Source organism: Manihot esculenta, chromosome 1 (assembly GCF_001659605.2).
Source record: "Manihot esculenta cultivar AM560-2 chromosome 1, M.esculenta_v8, whole genome shotgun sequence".
In the NCBI taxonomy this organism is placed as follows: Eukaryota; Viridiplantae; Streptophyta; class Magnoliopsida; order Malpighiales; family Euphorbiaceae; genus Manihot; species Manihot esculenta.
The window spans coordinates 41,967,294-41,991,848 of NC_035161.2; the positions used below are offsets into that span (position 1 = coordinate 41,967,294).

The window sequence follows — 24,555 nt, forward strand, 5'->3', positions numbered from 1 at the left end:
CGACCATAGCCAAAAGCCCATCAAGCAGAGGCCCACACACGTGAGACAAGCCGGACCCATATGCCTTCAAAGGCCGGGCTCACCCATCTCCTCCATTCAGGCCGGCCCAACCCGCGCCAAGCAAGCCCTCTCCTCTTGGGCTCAGCATCTGGTCCAACTCTCAGCCCAGCCCAGTGTCCAGACCCAACTTATACAGCCTGGCAGATCCGTACGGATGTACGCATGGGGAGAATCAGAGGCCGTTACGCATGGAGCAAGCGGCTGATACCCTCGTACACCCAAATCTGCATGCCAGAGACGCGTGTCCCAATCACGGAGAGGCCTTTACACGTCACCATGAGCAAAGCAGAAAGGATAAAAGGGGAGCACCGTCCCCAGACAAACCAAGTTTGGAGAGGAGTCTGAGAAAGTTGTATTAACCATTGTTTTGTAATACGAAACCCTTGTAAAACCCTATTCCATTGAATCTCAGATCATCAATTGGCGCCGTCTGTGGGAAACCGAAGGAGATCTTTTCATCCCCGGAGTTTCCACTTTCAAAACCCACTGAGATCCACGATGGCAAACCACCAAGAAAGTAATCTTAACCTTCCCAATGACCTGAGCTCTGCTCAAGAAGGGCAGCAGTTCTCTTTTTCTGGCCCAACAACGATGAATAACCAAACACTTGTTCCCCCTAATCCCTCGCCAAGCTTGGTAGGGAATGCTCCCCCTACGACCCTGTCCAACCAGGACATTCAAACCATGGCTCTCCAGTTACAAACCACTGCTCACTGGTTGGGGCAGATAATGCAACAGAGGGGTCTTAGCACCCCAGTCAATGCACTCCCAGTAGTGGAGGAACCCAGAACCAATGAGCCCCGACCCATCTCCGACCATCTTCGAACTAACAGTCATGATACCGGGGAAGACGAAGAACCACAGGCCCGCACCCATGCGAGGAGAGTCAAAGAAATGATAGACAACGAGGAGGTGGATAACTGTGCTGCTGAAACAACCGTCGAGACCGGAACGGAAGCGGAGGAGGAAGAGGAATGCAGTCCGGGAGATGAGAAGATGAACAAAAAGTTAGAAAAGTTGAAAGAACAGCTCCTAGCCGAGCTAGGTAAGAAAGATCAAAGCCTAACCTCCTTACCTACTTCTTCTCCTTTCTCCAAGATGGTACAGCAAGAGACTGTCCCCAAGAAGTTCATGATGCCATCAACAGCAGCCTATGACGGAGCTGGCAACCCGAGGGAGCACGTCATGAACTATAAGACGTTCATGGAGTTGCAGACTTTATCAGATGCCTTAATGTGTAAGGTATTCCCTACAACACTCTCGGGACCAGCACGCGCATGGTTCAATAGTCTGGAGGCCGGAAGCATCAAAAGTTTTGGAGACCTCGCTACTCGTTTCATTAGCCGGTTTATAGCTGGGGTGCCAGCAGATAGAAAGACGAGCTACCTGGAAACCGTGAAGCAGAAGGCAGGGGAATCACTTAGAGAATACGTTGCCCGTTTCAACACGGAGGCCTTACAGATTCCCGAGCTAGACGAAGGGAGGGCAGTAGAGGCCATGCAGAAGGGGACAACCTCGGCCGAGTTCTTCGGCTCTTTGAGCAGGAAACCTCCGACCTCACTGGCCGAGTTAATGAAGAGAGCGGAGAAATACATAAGGCAGGATGATGCCTTAGTAACGAGCAGATTTGCCAAAGGGACGGCAGCAAAAGACAAAGCCCCGGAGGAGAAAAGGCCGGAGAGACATGAGAAGAAGCATGGGAAGAGGCACGAGCCGTATAAGCAGGCCTGGGAGAGAAGGGACCAAAGGCCTCCTCCCCATCCGCGGGTTCCTGAGCCAAGAACGCTCCCGCCTTGGGTCCCTGAAAAGCCGACCCCTCTCAACGCTTCCAGAGCCGAAGTGCTCATGGCAGTCCAGGATAAGGAATTCCTCCAGTGGCCAAAGCCCATGAGGTCGGAGGCGGATCAAAGAAACCCTGACAAGTATTGCCAGTATCACCGGACGCATGGTCATGATACAAATAACTGTTTTCAGTTGATTGCGGAAATTGAGAGGCTGATAAAAAGGGGGCATCTCAAAAACTTTGTGAAAAAACCGGAGGGGCAGAGGCCTCAGGCCGGACCGGCAACCCAGATGCCGAGGAGAACAGGAGCCGGGCCAGTGAATGATGGATCCAGCGGGACCATCAATATGATTGTTGGAGGAACAGGAGGGCGGATGAACCGTCGAGGCAAGAAAAGAAACCGAGAAGGGGAGACCAGCAGCGGCGAAGTCATGCAGATCATGGAGCATTCTCCCACGACCATCACTTTTTCTCCAGAGGATGCACAGGGTATTCAGATGCCCCATGATGATGCGTTAGTCATTGAGGCTGTCATCAATAACTTTCGGGTGAAGAAAGTCCTGATAGATGATGGGAGTAAAGTCAACCTGTTGCCATATCGGGTTTTCCAGCAGATGGGAATTCCCGAGGAACAGCTGGTCCGAGACCGATCACCGATCAAAGGGATTGGAGGAGCGCCGGTGCTCGTTGAGGGCAAGGTGAAGCTGGCTGTCACCTTGGGAGAAGCACCTAGAACTCGCACTCACTACGAGATATTTGTGGTGGTTAAACTCTCATTGTGCTACAACGTGATTTTGGGGAGGCCGGCGTTGTTCGATTTCGAGGCTGTCACTAGCATCCGGTATCTGACACTCAAATTCCCAACAGAGGGAGGAGTGGGAATAGTTAAGGGCTGTCAAGAAGAAGCAAGGGCTGTATACTTGGCTACAGTGGCAGAGCCGAGCTCAACTGAAGAACTTGACTCGGAAGTCCTGGAGGTCAGGGATGAGATCAAGGAAGCTCGGACAGAGCCAGTTGGAGAATTGGAGACTTTCTCCTTGTCAGAAGCAGAAGCAAGCAAAATCTTCAGCCTCAACGCCAACCTCACCCAAGGACAGAAAAATGAAGTAATGGCTTTAATCCGGAGTCATGCACCGACCTTCGCATGGAAGCCCTCAGACATGCCAGGAATTGACCCTAAGGTAGTGACGCACCGGCTGAATGTCCTCCCTGAAGCTAAACCAGTGAAGCAAAAGAAGAGAGTAGTGGGAAGGGAAAAACAACAGGCTACCCGGGAGGAAGTACAAAAGCTAGAGGAAGCAGGTTTTGTTAGGGAAGTAATGTATCCGCAATGGCTGGCAAATCCTGTGTTGGTCAAAAAAGCCAATGGCAAATACAGGATGTGCATAGATTTTACCGACCTAAATAAGGCCTGTCCTAAAGATTGTTATCCCCTTCCCGATATTAATAAAATGGTCGACTCAACGGCCGGCTTTGATTACATGTCTTCTTTGGATGCTATGTCTGGTTATCATCAAATCCCGATGGAAAGCGCAGATGAGGAAAAAACCTCATTTATAACCGAAGATGGGACTTACTGCTACAGAGCTATGCCCTTCGGGTTGAGAAACGCCGGGGCAACTTATCAAAGATTGATGAATAAGATCTTTAAAAACCAGATTGGCAGAAACGTGGAGGTGTATGTGGATGACATGGTGGTCAAGAGTTCAACTTTCCAGCAACACGTTGCCGATTTAAGGGAGGTATTTGGGGTACTGGATCAATATAGAATGAAGTTGAATCCAGCGAAATGTGCCTTCTTTATCAGGGGAGGAAAGTTCCTGGGGTATATGGTGAGCGGAAAGGGCATTGAGCCTAATCCGGAGAAGGTGGAAGCTATACTAAGTATGTCGGAGCCGACCTGTGTAAGGGACGTACAAAGATTAACCGGGAGAATAGTGGCGCTCAACCGATTCATGTCGAGGTCGGCAGAGAAGTGCTTGCCATTCTTTAAGAAGTTAAGAAAGGTGCCGAACTTTGAATGGACAGAAGACTGCCAAAGAGCCTTCACAGAGTTGAAGAAATATCTTAGCTCGCCCCACGTGCTCAGTAGTCCCTTAAAAGGAGAAGAACTCCTGATATACTTGGCGGCCTCAGAGCAAGCGATCAGCGCGGTTTTGGTAAGAGTGGAAGAGGGGGAACAGAAACCTGTTTTTTATGTCAGCAAGGTGCTCAGAGATGCTGAAGTCAGATACTCGAATGTCGAAAAGATAGCCTACGCCCTGTTGCTAGCAGTCCGGAAATTTAAAGTTTACTTGGAGGGTCATCAAGGAGTTGTAATGACAGATCAACCCTTAAAGAAGATACTACACAGACCGGAAACTTCAGGACGGATGTTGGCATGGTCCGTGGAAATCAGCCCTTATTGTCTGGAGTATCGACCTCGGACAACGATCAAATCGCAAGCGCTGGCTGACTTTATAGCGGAGTGCACATTTAACAAGGAGAAAGGAGAATCAACCTCAAGCATGCCGAAGAAAGGGGGAGAGGGAGAACCTTCTCAAGAGTTTAGCTGGAAGTTATATGTGGATGGAGCATCAGGCGCTGAGGGCAGCGGCGCTGGGATAATGCTTAAAGGGCCGGAGGACTTCAAAGTGTGTTATGCCTTGCGACTAGAATTCAAAGCTTCTAATAACGTGGCTGAGTACGAAGCCCTGGTGAATGGGATGTTAGTAGCTTCGGAGGTAGGGGTAACCGATCTCGAGGTGAATAGCGATTCTCAGCTAGTGATCAATCAAGTGATGGGGGTATATCAGGCCAGGGACCCCATCATGCAAAGCTACCTTGACAAGGTAAAAGCTTTAGAAGCCGAGTTCACAAGTCGAGGAATCAACATCAAGTTTCAAAGAATACCTCGAGAAGAAAACGAGGAGGCAGACCTGCTGAGTCGGTTGTCCAAAGAAGAGCTAGAGCAGCTCCCCGATGAAGTGTACATACAGCACGTTCATACCCCTGCTTTCGAAAAGGCTAGCACGGTACTGCAGGTGGAACTGAGCTCGAACTGGATGACCCCATATCTAAGCTACCTGGAGAAGGGCAAGCTCCCCGAGGATAAAGACGAAGCCAGAAAAACAGTAGCTCGAGCCGCTAACTATCAGGTAATAAGGGGAACCCTGTATAGAAAAGGGAAATCCAGCCCGTGGCTCCGATGTGTGAGTCCGGAAGAAGCCACAAAGGTGATGGAAGAAATTCACAAAGGTCTGTGTGGAGCCCACGAAGGAGCAGGGACATTAGCCAACAAGATATTCAGGCAGGGATACTACTGGCCCACGGTCAAAAAAGAAGCAGAGGAGTTTGTCCGGAGATGTGACGTGTGCCAAAGATTTGCTAACGCCATTAGGACCCCTGCCACTCCTCAGGCAAGCATATCCAGCCCATGGCCTTTCTCACAATGGGGAATCGACATCCTGGGACCTTTCCCCAAGACTACGGGGCAGAGAAAATTTGTAGTGGTGGCTGTGGAATACTTCTCTAAATGGCCAGAGGCAGAAGCAATCGCCACCATCACTGCTCGCAAAATGATAGATTTCGTGTGGGGGCATATCATCTGCAGATTTGGCATACCCAGAGTGCTTATCTCAGACAACGGTAGACAATTTGACTGCAGCACTTTCAAAGCCTTCACGACGAACATAGGAATATGGCATAAGTTTTCCTCCGTAGCTCATCCCCAGACCAATGGTCAGACATAAGTTACCAACAGAGCTATCCTCCAAGGATTAAAGAAACGGCTAGATGGAGCAAAGGAGAATTGGGCAGAAGAACTCAATAGCATCCTATGGGCACTTCGAACCACTCCCAGAGCACCCACCAAGGAAACTCCGTTTGCACTTGCCTACGGCACAGAGGCCGTAGTCCCAGTCGAATTGCAGGTGCCCACTCATCGAGTCCAATTCATCAGTGAAGACACTAATGGGGACAAACTGAGAAGCAACCTGGATGCTCTGGAAGAAGTTAGAGAAGAAGCTCAAGTCCGGACTGCTGCTTATCAACAACGAGCAGCGAGGTATTATAATCAAAAGGTCAGAGAAAGAAGCTTGAAGGTAGGCGACTTGACCTTAAGAAACCTAGAAGCTACGGGGAAAAGAGCAGCTGCAGGGAAATTAGCACCGACCTGGGAGGGACCTTTCAGAGTGGCGAAAGTGGTCAAGCCAGGGGTATACCGAATAGAAGATATGCAAGGAAATCCTGAACCTCACGCTTGGAATATCCAGCACCTAAAGAGGTATTTTCCCTGAAATATTTTGTAAAGAAAAAACGTTGTATTCTTTAAAAAATACATTTGTTTACAACGTGTGACTGTTCTTGTGAATAAAATTCCAAAGGAAGAGCAGGGCTTAAAATAAAGAAGACCGGGATCCCCAAGATCTCCCGGATAAAATAAAGAAGACCGGGATCCCCAAGATCTCCCGGGCAAATAAAAAACGACCGGGATCCCCAAGATCTCCCGGGTAACCAAACAAAGACCGGGATCCCCAAGATCTCCCGGATAAAATAAAGAAGACCGGGATCCCCAAGATCTCCCGGGCAAATAAAAAACGACCGGGATCCCCAAGATCTCCCGGATAACCAAACAAAAACCGGGATCCCCAAGATTTCCCGGATAAAATAAAGAAGACCGGGATCCCCAAGATCTCCCGGGCAAATAAAAAACGACCGGGATCCCCAAGATCTCCCGGATAAAATAAAGAAGACCGGGATCCCCTAGAAACTCCCGGAAAAAAGCGAAAGGCCGCCGGTGGGGCCCCAAGATCACCCCGGAGCAAAAAACAGACAGGATCTCGTAAGATCTCCTGAAAACAAAAATGGTCGGTGCAGGACTTAAGAGCCTCCCCGAAAAATGAAACTTTCCCATATCATATGCAGGGACAAAATCGTAAAACTCAAGAACCGATCTAAAAAAAAAAAAAAAAAAAAAAAAAAAAAAAAAAAAAAAAAAAAAAAAACTCGGGGCATAACGGTGTCGACCTCACAGTAGTTACGGTTCCGACCTCACAAAAGAGGAGAGCCCGAAAAAAATACCAAGTAAAGGTTCCGACCTCGAGGAAAAGCTCGGGGCACCCCAGCAAGTAAACGACGACCTCAAAATAGAGGCTAAGTAGAAATAAGGAACCAAGAGTTACCAGTAAAAAACATGTTCCGACCTCATAAAGAGGCAGGGGGCACGACGGCAAAAGGGTGCCGAACTCAAAATGCATGCTAAAAGGGTGCCGAACTCAAAATGCAAAAGGGTGCCGAACTCAAAATACATCCAAAGCCCAAGTCAGTTTTCCAAAGATCTTGATCACACTATTAGCTAAAAGCTAAAAGTCAATACAGCACTTATAAAAACACATTACAAGGCATATGAAAAATTAACAAAACATTACAATTCACCTCTCAGGAGAAGTAGGAGGATAGATAGTCCTTAAAGGACTTACATCAGTTAAAACTCCCTCGCCCACATTATCCCTATTTGCAGTGATATCTGCAGAAAGCTCAGCATCCTTTGGATCAGAGCTCTCAACATTAGCAGCAGGAGCAATCTCTGACCCAAGGTTGGGGTCCTCCTCCTCAGCAACAGGGTTGTCATCCTTCGACCCAAGGATTTCCACGTCCTCTTCTTCCAGTTCGGATTCATCCGAGGAAGACACAGTCGACCGGCCACCAACACGGCAATCTCCCCGGGGCATAGGGAAATCATCCTCTCCATACATTACCGGCTCGCCATCTGAATCTACCTCCCGCTTGCGAAGCTCTGACAACGGGATATCAGGAGCCTGCCTAGCCTCTCTTAAACCACGATTATAGCCGGATGAGTAAAAATGAAGGGCTTTATTAACAATAGCCCTCTTCATTTCATCAGAAGCTAAATATTTAGCAAGATGCGCTTCACAGGCCTCAGCTACAAACTCCTTAAACTCAGAAGAGTCCCTGTAGTCCTGCACAGCCAACTCACCGACCTGAATGATCTTCTCCTTCAGCTCATCAGACTCCTGATACTCCGCTATGCATTGCTCACGTACCAGCTGAGCTTTGCATTCCAAAGCCCTGACTTCCTGGTTAAGTTGATCATGACGAAGTTTGAATTCTTCAGCCGAAGAAGCCAGATCTCTGATACGGTCAGAACTTGCACTCAACTCCTGCTCGAGGACCTGCACCCGAGCTAGGGCTGCCTCTTTCTGAGTTTTCTCCTCCTTCATATGAGCTTGAAGTCCATCAAAATCTGCCTTTAAGGCATCATACTGGCGCTGGACCTCCGCTTTTTGGCCCAAAGCCTCATTCCTCTCCTGAAGGGCATTCGCCATAGAGGACAGTTGCTCCGAAACTCCTTTGCAGCGAGCCTCCAAGGCAGTTGCCCTCTCATCCGACTCTTGGAGAACTTTGCGAGTCCGAGACAGCTCATTTTCTAAAGACGAGGTATGCTTCGCTGTCTCAGCTGTTTCCTCCTCAGCCTTTTTAAGGGCCTCCAATGCAGAGTTCAATTCCGCCTGGAGGGTCTGGATTTGTTCTCGAGCAGCAGCCAAATTCCCTCTTACATCGTTAGTTGCAGATATGTTCTCCTCCTGACGCGCCTCCTCAATCCGGCGGTCTACAGACTCCCGGAAGGAACGATCACGGATATCCACCTCCGTGACAAGACCCGTCATCTAGCACAGGAGAACAACAGTCAAGCAAACAAAACAGAACAAACTGAAAAGACAGGAAAAAATGACTTACCATCAGTAACATCTCCCTGATTATGTCCCCGAGCTCTTCACGAGAACGAGATCGGAATGACACCTGTTCCTCAGTAGAACTGGCTAAGAGACCAGTCAGGGCGAGAAGACGGGGATCCGAAGCTTGTGTAACCCCGCCGAACATCTGCATTCTGAGAAGGTCAGCAACAGCACTGGCTGGAGACTCAAAGGTAATGTCCGACGCTTTCAAAGCGTTGCCAGAGGAAGGCAACGGAAGCTCGGCAACAGCACTTTTTCCTTTCCCAATGGGAGGAAGAGCCGAGGCGGACCCTGTAGTAACCCTGGATTTCTTCCTAGCTGGCGATGGGACAGACGTTCTAGCAGGAGCTGGGCGCTTTTCCCCGGTCTTTGCTGAAACGCCCTCAGAACCCTCAGGTTCAGCCCTCACAGGGGCAGGGGCATCTTGGGTAAGATCCTCTGGAGTTCGGTCCTCTATAAGGACAATCTCCAACCCCGTCCCGGAGGCCTCCTTGTTTTTACCCCCAGATACCTTCTCAGGCGAGTGGGCAGTACCCCGCTCCACCTGCTCGACAGCAGAAGTCTGCTCCGTAACAACCAAGGAAGCCTCTCTCACGGCCTCTGAGGAGGCTGGAACAGACATAGACCCTTCAGCAGACTCCAAAGTCGAGCTCTGCCCGCCACGGCCAGATGGCCTGGATGACTTGGAGCTGCGAGAGCTCGGCTTTGCAACTTGAGAGGGAACTTTGGCTGGAGATCGGCTAACCTTCTTGGAGGAAGTAGCTTGAACCACTTCCATAGCAGCTTCAGATACTGAACGACCAGCTGAAAAGGCGTCACAGATTGCATGAATATTGTCCCGAGATAGGACAAAGTTCTTGGGAAACTTGATCTCGTCCATTTTTACTTCCGAAGCTGCAAAAATGCGAAATCATGAAAGTTAGCATACATCCCGATATTACAAGCAAAGTAGAAACCACATAACTGGACAGAGTGCTATACCCATGGACCGGACGTCCCTACGATTGGACACGTATAAACACTTCTCGACGTCATACTTCCTATCAACGGAAGTCAGTCGAAGCAACCCTACTTGTTCAACAATACTCAAGTTGGGCAGGTCGTTGGAGCCCGGATAAATCTCTCCCCAACGTAGGTCTACCTCCCACGACCGGTCAGTCCCTAATTTTAGCTCGGCTACGAGGAAATTCTCTACCCACCCCTTTATGGAATCCTTGTAGCCCGTAAGAAGAGATAATCCCCTACGAGGGGAAAAATAGTAGAAGTTCTGGACCGCCTTTACAAGGCGGAAGAAGGTCACAAACAGACAGGCCGTAGGTGCAAAACCCCAACCCAGGCAAACAGACTCGAAACAAGACATGAACAAAATGGAGTTTGGGGATAACATTCGAGGAGTTACCCCAAAATAATCAAAAACCTCAACAAAGAAAGGAGTAAAAGGCAAGGGTAGGCCAAACTCTTTCTGCTTCAAGAAAAATACTATGCTACGATACTCTTGAGGATCCACCAAACCCGGAGGAGGAGGATAAGGCAGGACTATCCTCTCATTTGGGTGAGGGGCTCGAATCAGATACAAAGGAGTATCCAAAAACCTCCGAGAAAGGTATTTAGTTATGTTGGCAGGCGTAATGTGGGACTCAAGGTTAACAACATCAGGGAGTTCTGAAATCGCCATAGAAGAACAAGGAAGCGTACCTGAGAATGAAATAAGGTAAAAACGCAGAAGGAATGGCAGGAAGACAGAGAGCAGAAAGGAGTTGTTTTCCTCAGCAGACAGAAGGAATTCGAAATGACAGCCAAATAATGAAACAGCACTTTAATCTGTACAGTTTTGTCTTGGAGCGGCGCGATCATTGATTACCCTCGAAATTTACCCTCCCGACGGTTGGCTAACCGGTGGGAAGGTAAAGGGGGCAAAAAGAGGGGAAGAAGGATGACCGCTGGGCTTCTCTGCACACAACAGGGGCCAAGTCCATCACAATGGCCCAGTGCTCAAGGGCCCACGCGCCGCATAAGAAGCCCAACTCATCAGTCAAAGTAACCTAGCCCACAAAGATTTACCTCTTTATCAATAAAGGGGATAAAAGGGGCAAGAGACTCAACAGTACAAGCGAACAGGAGTACAATCCAGGTCAGACTTGCTTATTATTTAGAAAATTATAAGTTCTGACGCGATTGTTATTAAAATAAATACTGAGAGACCGGGGCGCTAAGGACACCTCGGAGTCATACAGAGCTAAAGGCTCAGAGTTCAACTTAAAAGCAGAGCTCACAGCTCGGTATTCTAGCTCGAAAAAAGAAAATCGAAAGCAGAAGCTCACGACTAAGTATTTTGGCTCGAACAAATAGGGCTCGCAGATCGGTCGGAACAGTTCGGAAAGCGTAACTTGAGACCTCGGTCAACCAAAGAAGCACAAAGCTCCAGATAAGTCCGAATTCGTAGGTCGGATAGTACAGCTCGGTGGAGTTAACTGACCTCCCAGTCAGTTGAGTAAGTCTTAAAGCCGAGCTCATAGACCGGATAATACAGCTCGGAAGAGCTGACCGACCTCCCAGTCAGTTATATCTTAAGGTCGAGCTCGTAGGTCGGACAGCATATCTCGGGGGAGCAAGTCGACCTCCCAATAAGTTGGGTCAGTCCGGAGCTCGGATTGTCGACTAAAAGCGAGAGTTCCCAAGTATTATTTTAGCTCGGAAGAAATAAAGTTCAGTTAGTTAGACCTACAAAGAAGACAGTACCAGTACTTCATCCAAAACAAAGAAAGAAACAGGCTCAAGTATGAACGAAAAATAGGAATTTCATTAAAAGAAAAGTACATTACAGAATGGAAGACTATCCTTTAAGAATTTACATATCCGGACCTACATTACAGAATGGAAGACTATCCTTAATGGATTTACATATCCGGGTACTTTGTCATCTACGATTACATCACCTTAACCGACCTCAGCACTCAAGTCTTCAGTCCGGAGGATACTCCAGCTCGATATGTGAGTTCGGCAGAAAAGCCAGGACCTGTCTCAACACTATAGGGAAACTCCTGACGTTGATTCACGGAAAACATTTCACCCATAGGTCGGCATTCGGTTGCCCAAATGCGATGCAGAAGGCGCGGTGGACCTTGGTTCCGCATAATACTGGTACTTCCCACCAAGGCCACGCAGGATATAGGTATTGAACATTTTTCACTGTTCCATCATAGATAGACATTCTGAAGGGCAATGGAACAAGTGAATGTTGCAAACCTACACCCGAATGTGAGGCTTGATACAACCATGCACATTCAGGGAAATCAGCGAAACATTCTGAAGAGCAATGGAACAAGTTAGAACCCTCAACGTCTTGAAACATATATGGAGCCAGCACCCTCTCAGGAGCCCGAACAAAAAGCAGAGGAGGAGGCCGGCCAGTCGACCTGGGTGAAACCGTTTCAGCAACTTGCCGAACAGCCTCACCCAGCGACTGTCCTAGCAGCAGAACCTCCAAAGCCTCGTTCAGACCCCCTGAAGGTAACCTTAAATCTTTAAAATTTTTGAACTGACCCATTTTTATCTCAGGCACTGCAAAAAGTTCAAAAACAGGTACAAGTCAGAACAAATCCTTATCAGAGAAAAACAAAATAACACGAAGACCCAGGATTACCTCCAGCCACTTAAAGAAGGCGTCAAATGGATCCTCCACAGATGAAACAGAACGATCTCGCCGAAAGAAGGGAGCAGACAGAAAATTGCAACGAGGGCAACTCTTATACCAACAGAAAGTTTGAAAACGAAGAAAAACTGGCGTTGATATATACTCGAAGTCTGAGGCCTAGGCACAAAATAGAGTTATACTAGACTCTAAGCTAGCCAGGCCAGACGTCCCTCGGAAAGGAAAGAAAGGACAAGCCCAGATAATGATGACAGAAAAGCAAAAACCGCGAAGAACAGAAAAAATAGAGAAAAGCCAGAAATGGAAAAGGCAGATGAGACTCAAAGACTGCGCAACGCCAGAAAGGTGAAAGGATTTTATGGAGGCATCTGAACACAAACAGACGCGGTATTAATGGTTTTTGATATTCACCCCCTCGACAGTCGGAGCAATAACTGCCGAGAAGGTGAAGGGGCAACTGATAACCGCTGGATTTCTTAACCCCGAACCAGGGCCTCGACCATAGCCAAAAGCCCATCAAGCAGAGGCCCACACACGTGAGACAAGCCGGACCCATATGCCTTCAAAGGCCGGGCTCACCCATCTCCTCCATTCAGGCCGGCCCAACCCGCGCCAAGCAAGCCCTCTCCTCTTGGGCTCAGCATCTGGTCCAACTCTCAGCCCAGCCCAGTGTCCAGACCCAACTTATACAGCCTGGCAGATCCGTACGGATGTACGCATGGGGAGAATCAGAGGCCGTTACGCATGGAGCAGGCGGCTGATACCCTCGTACACCCAAATCTGCATGCCAGAGACGCGTGTCCCAATCACGGAGAGGCCTTTACACGTCACCATGAGCAAAGCAGAAAGGATAAAAGGGGAGCACCGTCCCCAGACAAACCAAGTTTGGAGAGGAGTCTGAGAAAGTTGTATTAACCATTGTTTTGTAATACGAAACCCTTGTAAAACCCTATTCCATTGAATCTCAGATCATCAAAATATATATATATATATATATATATATATATGAAAATGATAAGGCTTATCTCCAATTTGTTTGGATCCTACGGAGTTGGAGGCTTTCACTATCATCTAGATGCCTTGAGATTTATCAATTAAAAAAACTAAACGATATTAATTTAAATAATAATGAAATTTTATTTAATTATTTTAATTTTATAATTAAAATAAATGAATTTAATTTTGAATTAAATTTGTATAAACAACCTTTTTTTTAAAAAAAAAAAAAACAACAATATTCCCATTGCAATTGTGTAGCTCAATTTAGCCGAGCTTGTCAATACCATGGACAAATAGATTAAGGCCCATACGCATTTAGCTGGCCTATGTGTTAAGTTTTTTATTGGTACAATTGCCTTCGACGGGCGTTAGAGTTCAAGACATTTCAACATTAAAAGAAGACTCGCTTCTCTTGCGTTTTAAGTTAAAGTTGTCTACAGCCACTCCTTGTAGAGAGCTCAGGCAAGTTCTGAAAGAATCCACAAGGAACCAGCAAGTAGGGAACACTGCTGTTGAATGAAAGTCATGTTCTAGTTAAATTAAAGTTTAAGGGATCGACAAATACTCGATTGCATTCAGAAGAAAATATTTAAATTCAATCACACGTCATAATTCCATGACTAATAAGAAGCCAGACTCAAATTCCCTTGATGATGATCATCGAATATGTTTATTAATAAAAAAAATTTTTAAAAATGGAGTGCAAAAATTATTAAAATATGGAGAAGTGCACAGCCAAATAAGGCCTATCAATCGGAAAAGGAAGATCATTTATCAGTTCACGTTGAATAAGCAAACATTCTCTTTACAGGAAATTATTGTTCTCAAACTTATCTACGGGGAAGAAGAGTAAGAAAAAATTTTTTTAGACTAGCATACAACAAAAATTCTAATGATATCTATCAACTCTGAACAAATAAGCTTCTGAATTAACTACATGCGATCTGCAAAACAAAACCGTCACCAACTCTTCATACTCTATGGACCTCTACCTTCAATAATAATATAATGAAAATGATGGAGTAGATACTGAGAAATGGATCAAGTATAACAGCACAAAATGTGGGGTGATCTAGCCAATATCAGCATGACCGAAGCAGAACGGGACCCACTGACGAACCGAGCATATCGCTTAGAGCTACTTGGACCTCATTCGACCCATGTTCACAACTTATCAAGCCCGAAAGAAGGGGGAAGAAGTGACTCAAATTCTTTTCAAATGAGGCATCTTCCAAACTACAAATAGCCTGGAGAGTTGCAACTATAAGAGGAGCCCGGGCAGCCAACTCCCTCCGTTTACCAGAGCCTATAGGAATCTGCCACTGGGTTTTCGCATGTGGAGACAGTTGAGATGTCTGTCCAGAGCGGGAAGTTTCAATATAGAACTGCAATACCTCCTGGCAAAGGTTGACAAGATGAGATTCAATTTCAGTCTCATCAAAACTTGGAGGCCTATCCAGTATAAGATTTTGTAAAAATGTAAGGCAAATTTGATAAGACTCATTTTCCAGGCGCAGAACCGGAGGGTTTTGCATTTGGGTTATGGAGCCAAACTCTTGTAGCCTTGAACACAACACAGTATTTATATTGATCTTGTGTGCATGGGAAGCAACATCATGTAAAGCGTCAAAGAGGACTAAGGTATTTCTTGCTGAAAGGCGAGGCCGGTACATGTTGTATATTTCCATCACAGCCTGCCAAATTAGAATGGGATAATGTTCAATTAGAAAAGTCAGTATGGATAGCTTTCCGCATTTGCCTCGAGAAATTATCAATAAAAAGTCTTATTCAGCAGATATTTCAGTTATGACACTCTTGAACTAATTTATAAACCATTTAACCAAACAAGAAAGAAACTCCTGTGCTTAAAGTCAAAGGCCAACTGATAATCCAGCATCTAAATGATCCAAGCAAAAACATAACATGGCCAACCCATGTATATGACATTCAATAGATATGCATGTCTCTCTGTGTGTTGTGTGTGTGAAGTGTACAGCATCCAAAGATTTGATACGGACATACAAAAACAGAATATACCTGAATCAATAAAAGCTGTACAGATGCTCTACATTTTGCATCAGATATAGAAGCATAAAGACGACGGGTCCTAAGTCCCTCTGGATCTTCATCAGGACTGCCAGATCCAACAGACTCTCCATTATTTTGTCCATTTGATGCTTTATAGCTTCTCACCATGGAATCTCCACTAACAAGGTAAGAGAAATCAGGAAGCGTTGCATTGGCAGCCTCTTTTAGTGATAAAACCACTTCCAGCCACTTCTCCTCTGAAAATAGATCACCAGCATTGCTCATCAAACGGACAAAAGCTGCAATACCAATACCAGCAAGGCTTTGGTGGGGACGCCTAATAAAGCTAACCAGAAGCATCAGCACCTTTCTCAGAAGTGGATTGACAGTATTATAGAATCTGACAAACAGATCTACAACCAGCTGGAGGGCCAACGTGCATGTCTCATAAAGCCATGCATCCTGATCAAGTTCACCTGTATCATTGTCAACCTCTTGCGCTGGAGAATCACCCCCAGTAGGATCAATAGCATGCCTTACATAGTCAAAAATTGGAAACAGAACTGACTCAAATACTCGTTCCCATAGAGGTAATGAAAAAAGATGGCCGTGATTGCGTAAGGTATCAAAAAGCACTTGCAAGGCACTCTTCCTGATTTCAGGTCTAGGATCAAAGCTAAGTTCTGATAGGCCTGCACAAACAAATTGGAGAAATTAACCGCTTCCCAATAAGAAAAATTGGCATCCATGAGGGCATTAAACACCATAACTAAAAAAATACCAAATACCTTGGGACATGACCACCTACAATACATGCAAATATCTTACCTGCCAATAAAGGAAACCAGAAATACAGATGATCTTCCTTATCTGTGATCTCTCCATTTTCATGTTTTCCATCCCTTCCAGCTTGTGGTGAAGATGGAGAAATTTTTCCTGGCGCTTCCTTATCCTTATTCCTTGCTGAGGATCCCAGATCTCCTTCTGCAAGTTTTGTAGCGCAGATCCGAAGAAAAGCTATAGCATTGAGGCTAATGTCTTTGTTAAACCGGCTATTGGTGAATGCAATCAAGCAATTTACACAATCTGTAAAGGTCGTTGTTTCAGTCTCAGTGATGTATGGGAAGTAGTCTCGAATTATCTTTTCCATTATTTCAAAGGCCAAGAGCACAATGTTTTTGTGGTCATCATAAGCTGCTGTAGTGAAAACCTGAATGAATATTTACACAAGTAAGAGGTAAATGACTTACAAAATCAATTTAAGATATAAAATGGATAAATGATATCACGATTACAAATGGAAGTTGGAAATTAGCAGGTTTCAATACCATGAACATGCTCTTCCATCCTGATTTAACATTGTTGACACGAGATAAAACCATTTGTGAGACACATCTGATTATCAATTCTCTGATCTCAACAGCACTACTCTTACGCATAACAACTACAAATGGCTTCATAAATTCATTCTGAAAATTGTAATTAGCCAACTCCTCTCGCTCTAAGAATTTCATTGACAATTGGCGTAAAGAATCCATTGCAAAAATTGCAATTGAAAGATTTTCAGAACAGCCAATGTTTACAAAGAAATCGGAGAGCACATGCCAAATGCTTGACCATACAAGCCTGATGCGATTCATATTATAATGCCTGAAAATATGAACTTCAATCAACTTCACAACATTATTGAAGCAATAACAGCAGATAAAAGGAGGAAAAAGATCAAGGTTCATACGCAATCTCGACAATCTTAGTAAGGCTAAAGACTCGGGGGTCAGAAGCAGACCGCAATTCCTCCATAGAGACCTTGCACAGAGCCTTGACAAAGTCAATTATTGCCTCGCTATTTAGTTTTTGGCTCCGAGTAAATATGCGGCTCATTTCAGAGCTTCCCACTTGTTCTAACATGTTTAAATTAGAGACTAAATTGTTCATCTGTTCAGATGAGACTGCTCCAGCACTGCCACCGATACCAGCACTATCATACGAACCTCTCATCACAGCAGCAACGGCATACTGCATCCTCCCAGGTCCCTTTTTTTTAAGAACAGGGAGGATCGTTGATTTGGTTTGTTTTGTCTTATCTGACTCATTTTGAGGAAAAGCAAAAAATGTAGCATCGGGGGGAGCACCCTCACCCAATAGATGTAAATGTTCAAAGCGTGAGACACATGTTAAAATATGCTCCCAAGCTTCTTGCAAATAATTCCCATCCTCATCGGCAATTGTGACTATTGCCTATAAATATGTGAGAAAATCAATATATAAAATTAGATCCCAAAGTAAATGGCAGCTGCTTAAATTTCAAGAGAATATTACCAAGATAGTTAGAAATTAAATGTCCAAATCACAGGCTCATAGCACATGCATTATAATTTATAACTATTCTTACACACTTCATTTGAAACAGATGGCACAGGGTTCTGCACAAGCATTGTCTATGAGACTATAACACATGGAGGCAGCAGAAAACTTGCAAAGACACAAAAGTTCAACCATGTTCCTCTGTCCATGAAGAATACCAAATACCTTCCCTACTAAATCATTCAATTTGAATACGAGCATATGATCTGTGTACCTAGAGAAGCACTATTTACCACCACAAAGTTCAAATATGTAAATAGAATTGCATGGATTTCGATGACTGAAATTGAGGTTTCCACTCTTGAGGACAAGGAATTCAAGGGTCAATTTCCTTCCTTCAGCCTTGAGGACAAGGCTACTTCTCCTGGGGAATGTATTGTTATGAAGGCTGCTAAAGAGGGAGGCCCAAAACCATTTAGAGTATATTGTAGAAGGATAAAAGGAAGTAACAGAAATTGATGACTCAGCAGAAATCTTTAGAATAGGCCAGCTGTAGGTTACAGAGAATGTGTATAAATAGGACAAAAGAGAATGTAAAAGGCATGTTTTGTAAGTATAGAGAAAACTCAGATTGAGAGGCTGGTGTAATACCAGAAATACAGATCTTGTTTGCTGAGTATTTGCGACAACCATCTTCTTCCTTTATTTCTTTCCTACCTTTGTTGATTCTGTTCCTTACTCTACCATCTACCATTTACCCATGTAAACCTATTTTGCTTCATTAGGTACGTAAAAGTAAACAACATGAGAGATGGAGTATAAGGAAATAGGATAATATTGTGTGTATAACTGCACGGCTAATGTTCTTCTTGAATTCAAATAAGTGAAGCAAATGCAATGCAACATTTCCAATGACATTAAAATATCTTACATAATAGAAAAGGATAAACTTATAATCCACACTGACATAAGCTATCTGTGTAGTAGCAGAAGTACAGTCTTCTGTTTTATCATGATTTGTTATGGCATCTGTAAGTGCAGGAGAAATACCAACCTTGATAGCATCAATATTTTTCTGCTTGATATCAGCAGGAGAGTGGAGAGAAGTAAACTTTGCTAATGAAGTAACAAATGCATCTCTATGAGTCTTCATGGACATTACAGCAGTAACATGGATGGCATAACGGAAACCTTCAAGACACAAAGCTATCACCACTTCGTCGTCGCTTTGGTCAATAGGCACACTGAAGGCAGCCAACATAGGAGCCCAGCATACCTCAATCATGAATTGAAGTAGGACTACATCTGTTGCTGCATAATAAACCGACCTACAAATTACCAGGTTGGAATAGATGAATGAGAACTACAACACAGGTCATTCAAATCATAAGGATGTCACACTCTTACAAAAGCATGATTTAAAGTACAATTTCCAGCAAATTATTTCATGATGCTCTAACCAGAATTCAACCATGTAGCAGCTCAGGCTAGGAATCCGTTAGGGATCTGTTGCACAGAAGTAGAAAGAAACATAGGAAAATAGAGAAACAAAAGAAGGAATGGACCTTAGGATGAAGCAAATGGAAAAAAGATTGAGAGAAAATGAATAGGAATATTGTTACTTCTTGAATGGTCAAATGAATAGGAATCTTGTTACTTCTTGAATAGTCAAATGAATAGGAATCTTGTTACTTCTTGAATAGTCTTTCAGCTAAATAGCTGAAATTTGTACAGCTTTTCCCCCACCCCCCCCAAAAAAAGGGGGTTCCCACCACTATATACCTTTGGAAACTTCCAGCTCACACAAGCTGCACAACTATTATTCTACAATTCTCCTAACACGACTAAAACTCTATCTACTTATTCCTCATCTATTCCTTATCATTTATCTTCTTAGACCTTGTTCTCCTGTATGTGACAGTAGCCTAATCACTCAACAACAACATTAAAATCCTCTCGCTTAAAAAATAAAAAGGGCCCTATCAGATATTGGGAGGCCAATAGAAACTATTCCAGATGACTACTATTAGAATAGAGCCAGTTTCATGTACTGCTAAACACAAAAGATTCACATGGAGAAAGAATAAAATTTTCAAGCACAAGAAAGCCGACTATTCTTACTCAGATTTGCGAGCTTTTTCCTTAAATTGTTCCTGCATATGTCTGATAAGATCATCACTGGTTTCCATCTTATCTTCACCCCGCTTACGAATCACAATGTTAAGGATACTGTCTAAGCCTAAAATTCTGTTTGAATTCATATTCTGTTTTTGTTCGAGAGCCAAATCATCTTCTTTCATTTTGATCTCATTTCTTGATATGCGTTCAAACAATGACCTTAAGTAATCCTCAGGTAGATCTTTCCCATCATCAATGCCACGATTGTTTCTTATAAAATCATCAGCTGACATCTGCATATTGTAAGGATGAAAATATATTACATATCAACTACGCTGTACAAAGTCAGAAGGAAAATTTGATGAAAGAAAATTAACAAACCTTGTTCTTCACCATGGGATTGTGAGCATCAGTATTGAGCATGATCACAGAGTAAGCAAGGACATAGGCTGTGTCAGCACTAGTAAAGACCTTCGGATTACATTTGCAGTAACGCTCAGCAAACTTTTCCATGATGCGATCAATCTTCTGAGCCTCACCAGGTAACCTGAAGCCTTGTAGGAAGGCTCTGATTGCCTCATCAAATTCCATGCCTTGAAAGTCAAAGGAATCCACATAGGCATGCATTACTTTGAGAGATAACTCCTCCCTCTCTCCTAAATAATCACCAATGAGGGTCTTGTTCAAACCAGATGCATTTTTAAGAAAGGCAGCTATCTCCTCTGGTGAATTGCCCACTTTATTTGCATTGATAAGAAATTCAATGCCTCTCTTGGGTTTCCGATTAAAAAGAGATACACCTTCCTGCCAGAATATTAAATTAGGTTGGCTGTAGAGCATATAAAATGCAATTAAATAGATCAGCTTGTGTACCAAGAAACTCCACTATCAATTACCTGAAGTTCCAGCTTGTACGCCCGTCGTTGCTCAATAGTTGATACATCAGAAGCTTCAGTCGAGGCTTCAGAATGAGAATCTGATCCTTCAACTGACTCATCTACATTCCCATTTGCCACATGAATATTTACAGATTCAGGAGTGTTCTCAGTTGCATCAAATTTCTTGGTAGACTGAAAATCTGGAATCCGCAACTGTTTGTTCATCCAGTCACCCATCGACTTCAAAATGGCCACTAAGCACTTCATAGCTTCAAGTTTCATGGTCACCTCCTGTGGTGGCAAAAGTGTAGTGGTTGTACCAGGAGGGACACCTTGGGCAGTTTTAAGAAGGCCATTGACCATTCTGAAAGAATCAATATAACAACATAAAAATTTGACAACCAAATTAAGGAATATTATAAATACAATGCCTTGATCATTTCTATTGCCAAAATAAACTCTACATAAATATACAGATCTTACCTCTCAAATATGTTTGATGAATTAACATCACAATCATAGTTAATGAAGATGTCCACCAGAATTTGTGAATCAACACATAGCTTATCCAAAAACCGAAGTACTGTCATCTTCTGTTGAAAATTAGGTTGAGAAACATTTTCCAAGACCCTAAGAACAATCATGGGAAAAAATACACCAATCTCTGCTTTCAATCCAGCTCTAAACCTTGACACCAGACTAATGAAAATGGAGCAAGAAAGTTGGAAAACAATCATAAGACTTGAAGCGCTGTTCTTCAACAGTGATAGACATAAGTATTGCTTAATGGCACCTAAAAACCTGTTTCAAAGCATATATATTCAACATATTAGGAGTTTATTCGACACCAAAAAAAAAAAAAAGCTAAATTATAACCAAATGGTCTACAAAAGCTTTTTTTTTTTATGAAAGGCAATACGATTACTAAGTACTGATAATAAATGACAAGCCCAAATTGAAACCAAAATATCAGTGCAAGAAGGTTAAGATGGCGTAAGAATCAAAACACAAACCAGCAATCGTCCCCCATTTTACTCTTAATTCTTTAAATCCACCAGTAAACTTTGACAAGTCACTAATGGAATCAAATCAATACATAGAAGTTGCTATTTTAAGTCACATAAGCATTCCTAATTGTATCACATTATCAATTCAACTAATTATATATCAATAACATCCTCAGCCCCAAAAACAACTTGTAAGAGCATCAGTATTTTTTTCCGAGTATAGATCTGCATGGGTGCAATCAAAATTAGGCTTCAGCTCACAAGGCCGCACCAAAAAAAGAAAAAAAAAAAATCTCTCTGTTCACACATTCCAAGAACACGCCTTCAGCATTCAAATCTGGTCAGTTCAGATAAATGAAGCCTACTCTCTAGTAAAGTAACATCTACCAAGCTAAGAACATAAGGCAATGATAAGAGTCTTCATTACTTCATACCCAAGGCATACTGCATACACTAATTTATTCCAAATTTAATCTCAAAAGCCAAGAACCTAACTACTCCACTATACTTATTCAACATTTGCTTCGTAGGTATTCCACCATCTTTAGAAATAGCTATAACTAAAATGCAACAATCCCAAAACAAGTTAACATATCCATGCTCCAATCTACATCTCTAGCACACTCATCCTAAAAATGAGAATTTTTTTAAAGAAAAGTTCATCTACTACGAAAGACAAATTGATTCAGCCAACAAGCATTAGCAGCTACACATTACTGCTGTCAGACCCTTGTATTCCATGATTAAACTCCCCAGGTTTTATTTTCTATAAATATATCACAATTGAAGAGCAAATCCATAAATGATTCCAGAATGCTTAATACCAAAGATCAAAAATCAAGATAAAATTCTCATGTAAGATAAGATCTAAAACCTGAAAATTTTTGGAATGACAAATACCATCTATCTAATTTAACTTCACCTATACATTTTTGCTGGATGAATAAAATTCACCATTTATTTTCCTGTCTAAAAAAAAGTGCATATAATTGATAAATATTCTGAGTGCTTATGAAGTATGAGTTGTTTTACCCAGCAGCATTATCTAAATAAAGAAATTTAATTCATATCAATTAATTTAACTTGAGTTAATAAAAAAAGGGCACAAGGACCAAATATTCATGTATTCATAAACATAAACGGCTAATCCCTAGGACCCCAAAACCCCCCACCCCCCCAAGGGGGGGAAAAAAGAGATACCTGTCACTAGTTCTAAAGACGGCACCAGCATTTTCCAAAAGGATCTTCAACAACTCCAAGGCCACTATCTTCCCTCTCATCAACTGGGGATCAGCCAAGGCCTCTTTAGGAGGCGTTTTCATTGATAACTTGCAAAGAGCTCTAAAAACCAAAAATGCATCTCTCCGTAGCTTATTCCCAATCTGAACCTCCAAGTCCTCATCTCTTTCCATTTCTCCATCAGCCAATTCCCCTTTCCGCCCCTCCAATGCCGTCTTATACATGCTAATCTCCCAATACTTGGCATCTAACATGTCCTTATCCGTCGAATCCAACAAATCCGCAGGATTAGTGGTCTCAACCGTGGTAGTTTCAAATGCACCGTCGTGTGCTCCCAATGAAACCTTACTTGGAGCGCCCGAATTCAAAACCCCATCAATGTCTTGCATAATTTTGGTTATGAAACCCTGCACAAACATCGTCATTGACCCATCAGCATCAGATTTCTCAACCGGCTCCATTAATTCAGCAACAACAATCGGTTGAATCGGCACCGTTGATGAATCTGCCTCCATTCTCCGAAACACAATCACCAACATTTGGATCAACGATGCTTTTGCCGTCGTCTGGTTTACTACATTTTTGCTCCCTAAATAGATGTCATAACAAGTTCTCACTATCTGCAACAAGCAATCACCATGAATCCTCAACGAAATCGATGTAACCGCTGACAGAAGCGTCTTAAGCACCGAAAGCTCAATGGCGTCGTCGCCAATATCGTAACATTTACAAACGGCTTCAATTAATTTCGACAATAGTTGCGCCTCGTTGCCTCCACTGGGGTCCGCCTCGCCGCGCAAGTAACCGTGGGCGATTAACTTTTGAATGCAATCAACGGCTGGATCAACGATCTTGAGGAAACCGGTGCCACATGCGTTAATCAGAGGACTGAGGATGGATTCAGACTCCGCAAGGGAGTACTCAACGGGGCCACCGTCGTGGAGCGGTCCTGGAATGGAGGCGTCTGGTTCGGAATCGACGTATGGAAGCTGCTTCTGCGGAGAAGTGATTCTCTCGAGAACGGATTTGCATTCATGAGCAAGTTTAGAGTGCTTCCGCCACGACGCGTTTTTTATGATCTTCTCTAGGGCTGGGGCTACGACTTGGCTCAAGCGGGAATCGGCTTCCGAAGAAGCCATTCCCGAGTCAGTGCGAGCTCGTGACTCGAAAGCTGGGTCAGATCTGAAAATGGAAAGGAAATGCTAGGGTCTGTGTGGTTGTTTGCGATAGGATCGCATAAAATATTGCAGAGAGGAAGATCGAAGAAAGAAGGAAGGGAAGAACAAATAGATAGTGAGCTGTTGAACGGGAGGGAGGGGAGGGTTTGAGATTTAGATCGCGTTTTGATCTTGTCATGAAATGAAAGTCCAAATTTTGCTAGGTGACAGAAATGCCCCTAATTCCTCAAGGCGGTGAAAATTCATAAGTGGTAATTAATAGATCTGTGTTCCGGTTGATTGGGAAGTTGAAAGTCTACTCGCAGTTTATCCCTTTTTCGCTTTATGCTGTAGAAACAGCGCTCTAGAGTATTTATATTGCTGAATAAGTTTTTTTTTTTTTAAATAATAATAATAATAATAGTAAAGAATCAAAACTTCCCTTTTCAAATAATTAAAATTGCACTAGGCTCATCAATAAGCTGTTGACTCGTAATGCAATAGAGCAATAGTCTTCAAACTCAAGTTCTTGCCATTCGTTGGGCTCGAGTTTGGGAAAGAATCCATACACCAGACAACCCCATGGCTGAACT

At 43.7% G+C, this 24,555-nt stretch overlaps 2 protein-coding genes across 2 annotated transcripts; both read right to left on the minus strand.

Moving 5' to 3' along the window:
• Window positions 1-7,254: 7,254 nt before the first annotated feature.
• On the minus strand, window positions 7,255-8,511 carry LOC122721383 (tropomyosin-1, isoforms 9A/A/B-like). The gene has a single exon (XM_043949061.1). It carries the CDS (start codon window positions 8,509-8,511, stop codon window positions 7,255-7,257), a length of 1,257 nt encoding a protein of 418 aa, XP_043804996.1.
• A 5,471-nt stretch (window positions 8,512-13,982) lies between these two features.
• On the minus strand, window positions 13,983-24,153 carry LOC110616007 (brefeldin A-inhibited guanine nucleotide-exchange protein 2). Its single transcript, XM_021758305.2, has 11 exons — window positions 22,767-24,153; window positions 21,043-21,360; window positions 20,578-20,923; window positions 20,063-20,485; window positions 19,685-19,974; window positions 18,618-18,891; window positions 16,995-17,497; window positions 16,588-16,909; window positions 16,088-16,469; window positions 15,269-15,951; window positions 13,983-14,925 (listed from the first exon to the last, which is right to left on the minus strand). Exons 1-11 carry the CDS (start codon window positions 23,942-23,944, stop codon window positions 14,314-14,316), a joined length of 5,331 nt encoding a protein of 1,776 aa, XP_021613997.1. The 5' UTR covers window positions 23,945-24,153; the 3' UTR covers window positions 13,983-14,313.
• Window positions 24,154-24,555: the final 402 nt, after the last annotated feature.